This window comes from Capsicum annuum, unplaced genomic scaffold, assembly GCF_002878395.1.
Source record: "Capsicum annuum cultivar UCD-10X-F1 unplaced genomic scaffold, UCD10Xv1.1 ctg59830, whole genome shotgun sequence".
NCBI classification, from domain to species: Eukaryota; Viridiplantae; Streptophyta; class Magnoliopsida; order Solanales; family Solanaceae; genus Capsicum; species Capsicum annuum.
Window position 1 is genome coordinate 1 of NW_025868580.1, and position 3,601 is coordinate 3,601.

At 38.2% G+C, this 3,601-nt stretch overlaps 1 protein-coding gene across 1 annotated transcript; it reads left to right on the forward strand.

Moving 5' to 3' along the window:
• Positions 1 to 40: 40 nt before the first annotated feature.
• LOC124893451 (putative late blight resistance protein homolog R1A-3) lies at positions 41 to 3,601 on the forward strand (the record flags this gene model as incomplete). Its single annotated transcript, XM_047404451.1, is given in 2 exon segments — positions 41 to 366; positions 1,180 to 3,601. Coding segments are annotated over 2 exon segments (2,448 nt in total), but the record flags the coding sequence as incomplete, so codon positions are not given.

Below are 3,601 nucleotides of genomic sequence, written 5' to 3' on the forward strand. Positions count from 1 at the left end.
AGAGTCCGAGCAACTTAGATTAAAAGGGAACTAAGTGAACCTACTTTTAAAGTTAAGAGTAAAGCATCTAATGCCCCCTTGAACTATGACTAGATCCTATTACCCCCTGAACTAAAATTTTACGTATTTTTGTCAACCTTTTTAGATAACGTGACACCTTTTATCAATCTTTTTAGCTGAAGTGGCACCTTTGATGTGAGCCCCATTAATGTAATAAAGGTGCCACGTTAGCATAAAAGGGTGACAAAAAATACGCTAAAATTGAGTTCGGAGGTAATAGGACTCCTGTGAAATTGGAGTGTGTCGTAGCAACTTTAGTCATGGTTTGAGGGGGTATTGGATGCTTATCTCTAAAGTTTTTGCAAGGTATCATTTCAGCCATTCAAATGTTATCTTTTGTTCTTTACACATTTGTTTATTGTTACTCATAATATTGTCATTTCTTCTATTCTTTTCTCAAATATTTCTTGAAGTGACTTTGAAGTTGTATGATCTGCCATTGCAAGGTTAGTTTCATTTGATTAGAGTTTTACAGCAAAACAACACTTGTAGTTGCTTATCAATGTATAATTTAGCTCTTTGTACTATATATATTTATATTGCTCGAACTCTTCAAAAATAACGTTGATTACGTATTGGATTTTTTAAGAGTTGTGCATTTTATGAGGATCTGACACTAGTGTGACAACTTTTTTATAGAACCTAACTAAGCAGAGGCGGAGCCAGGATTTTAGTCGACGGGTTCTGAACCATAATATTTTTTGTTTACTGCGAGTTAAATTGTTTTACATATTACATGAGCTAAAGCTAAGGAATCAACAGAATCAGTGAATGCAGATTAAGATTTAAGTGGATTTCCGCGAACCATTAAGTTAAAAAGTCTGTGACGATGATTATTGCTTTACATGCTCATTTATTGTACCTCCTCGATGTCTTCTTATATCTGTGCTGAAGTTCTAATTCCCTTCTTGATCATTTACGCGATCAAAAGTGAATCAGATTCCACTGTGATACAGAACTGAACCATAGGCCTATCTCATCCCACCGATTTGGGACTCAACTCACTGTTACCCTGTGATAGCTATGATTATGACAAAAAAATTACCTGATCTTATTTAGTTTATGCAAATCTGTGTATCTCGTTATTTGTAATACCATTGACCTCTTGCAACCCTGCAGCTTTCAGGTCATAACCGCAAAGGACAGAAACGGGAATACAGTAACTATGGCTCATGCAAGTGTGGCTTCTCTTACGAGAACAATAGAATCTCTCTTGACATTCAATTCACCAATGCAATCACTAATCTGTGATCACAGAGAAGAATTTTGCGCTCTTCATGAAAAAGTTAGTTCCCTGGAAGTATTTCTCAAGAACTTTGAGAAAAACAATGTTTTTGGGGAAATGACGGATTTTGAAGTAGAGGTAAAAGAAGCTGCAAATGATGTTGAATACACAATTCAACTGAGACTAGCTGAAACTGTACTGGGAGAAAATAAAAGCCAGAAAAAAAAGGCACGTCGAAGGTTTCGCCAAAGCCTGCAACAAGTAGCAGGGGACATTGATCGTGTCTGGAAAGAGTCGGCAAAGATTCAAGACAAAGGCAAACAAGTACCAAAGGAATCAACAAACGATATTCTGAATGTTAAGAACAATATGGTTGGACGTGATGATCAAAGGGAACAATTGTTAGACGATCTGACAAGAAGTTACTTTGGAGAACTCAAAGTCATCCCGATTGTCGGGATGGGAGGCATAGGTAAAACAACCTTAGCAAAAGAAGTTTACAATCATGTGTCAATTATCTATCATTTTGATGTTCGTGCCTGGGCTACTGTATCTCAAAAACACAATGTAAAGGAAATTTTGCTGAGCCTTTTGCATTCGACAAAAGGTGACAAATTTTGCACGGGCAGTGAGGCAGAGCTGGCAGACATGCTACAAAAGAGTTTAAAGGGTAAGAGATATTTAATTGTATTGGACGACATGTGGAGTAGTGAAGTGTGGGATGATGTGAGACTATGCTTTCCAAGTGAAAACAATGCAGGGAGTCGAATATTGTTGACTACCCGTAGCAATGAAGTAGCTTGTCATGCTGGTACAGAGAATCTTTCGACGCAGATAGACTTCATGGATCAAGATGAGAGTTGGAACCTTTTTAAAAGTGCAGCTTTTTCAAATGAAGCAGTACCATCTGAGTTTGAGACTATTGGGAAGCAAATCGCAGATGAATGTCACGGGTTACCACTAACAATTGTCGTGGTTGCTGGGCTTCTCAAATCTAAAAGGGCAATAGAAGATTGGGAAAGTGTTTCCAAAGATGTCACGTCATTTGTCACAAATGATCCTGATGAACAATGTTCACATATTCTCGGGTTGAGTTTCAATCACTTAACCAGCGATCTAAAAGCATGTCTTCTGTATTTCGGAATTTGTCCAGAAGACGCTGAGATTCCAGTGAAGTATTTGATGAGATTGTGGATGGCAGAAGGGTTCCTGAATTTGGAAAGTGACTTGGAAGGAGAGGCTGAGAAGTGTTTGCAAGAGCTTGTCGATAGATGTCTAGTCCTCGTCTGCAAGAAAAATCGAGATGGAACGAAAATTAGATCATGTAAGGTTCATGATCTAATACATGACCTGTGCTTGAGAGAAGTTCTAAGGGAAAACGTCTTTATCATGAACGAAATTGTGTTTGAAAAATCAGATGCATATCATGTTTCTTCAGAATGCCAATCTCTCAGTAGCCTTAGAATGAAGCCCTTTAAGCGTTCGACTGATGATGAAATTAGTGATTCTCGCTACGAACTTTATAGGGCCCTTCTTTTCCCTGGACATCATCTGTTGACAGATGATAACAACAACAATCTTTTGAAAAGAACTCGCTCTATTTTCTTTGCTGGTAGCTCTCCTTCAACTTTTATTCTCAAGTCGGATCTTATTCATTTCAAATTACTCAAAATCTTGGACTTGGGTGACATAGAGATTGACGTTTTCCCTGTACAGATACTAAGCCTCATCTGGTTGAGGTACCTAGCATTGCTCCGCCGTTGGAAACTTGACATACCTCTAGAAATTTGCAGGTTATGGAATCTGCAGATATTCATTATTGAAGGGTCTCATATACAAGAATTTCTGTTACATACAACTATTCCGGAGCAAATTTGGGGACTAGCGCAATTAAGGCATCTCGAACTGCAAAGATTTTATTTGCCAAATCTCCCAAATGGATCTGTTAACAAAGGGAGACGCTTGGATTTTCCAAATATACAAACTATTTCTTACTTGTCTCCATGTTGCTGCACGAAGGAGGTTATTTTGGGGATTCAGAATGTTAAAAAACTAGGAATCGGAGGAGATGTGGATGACTTTAAAAGTATTCAGGAGTCTGGGCTTCTCAACAATCTTGTCCATCTGCAGAAACTTGAAACATTGAGTTTAAAATTATTTTCGTTGGAAAGTATAAGCATTTCACCAGTGACCATTCCAAGTGCAAAAGCTTTTCCAGCCACGCTCAAGAAGCTGAAGTTAAAAAGTACTTATCTAAGCTGGTCGTACTTGGACATCATAGCTGAGTTGCCTAACCTTGAGGTGCTAAAGCTGATG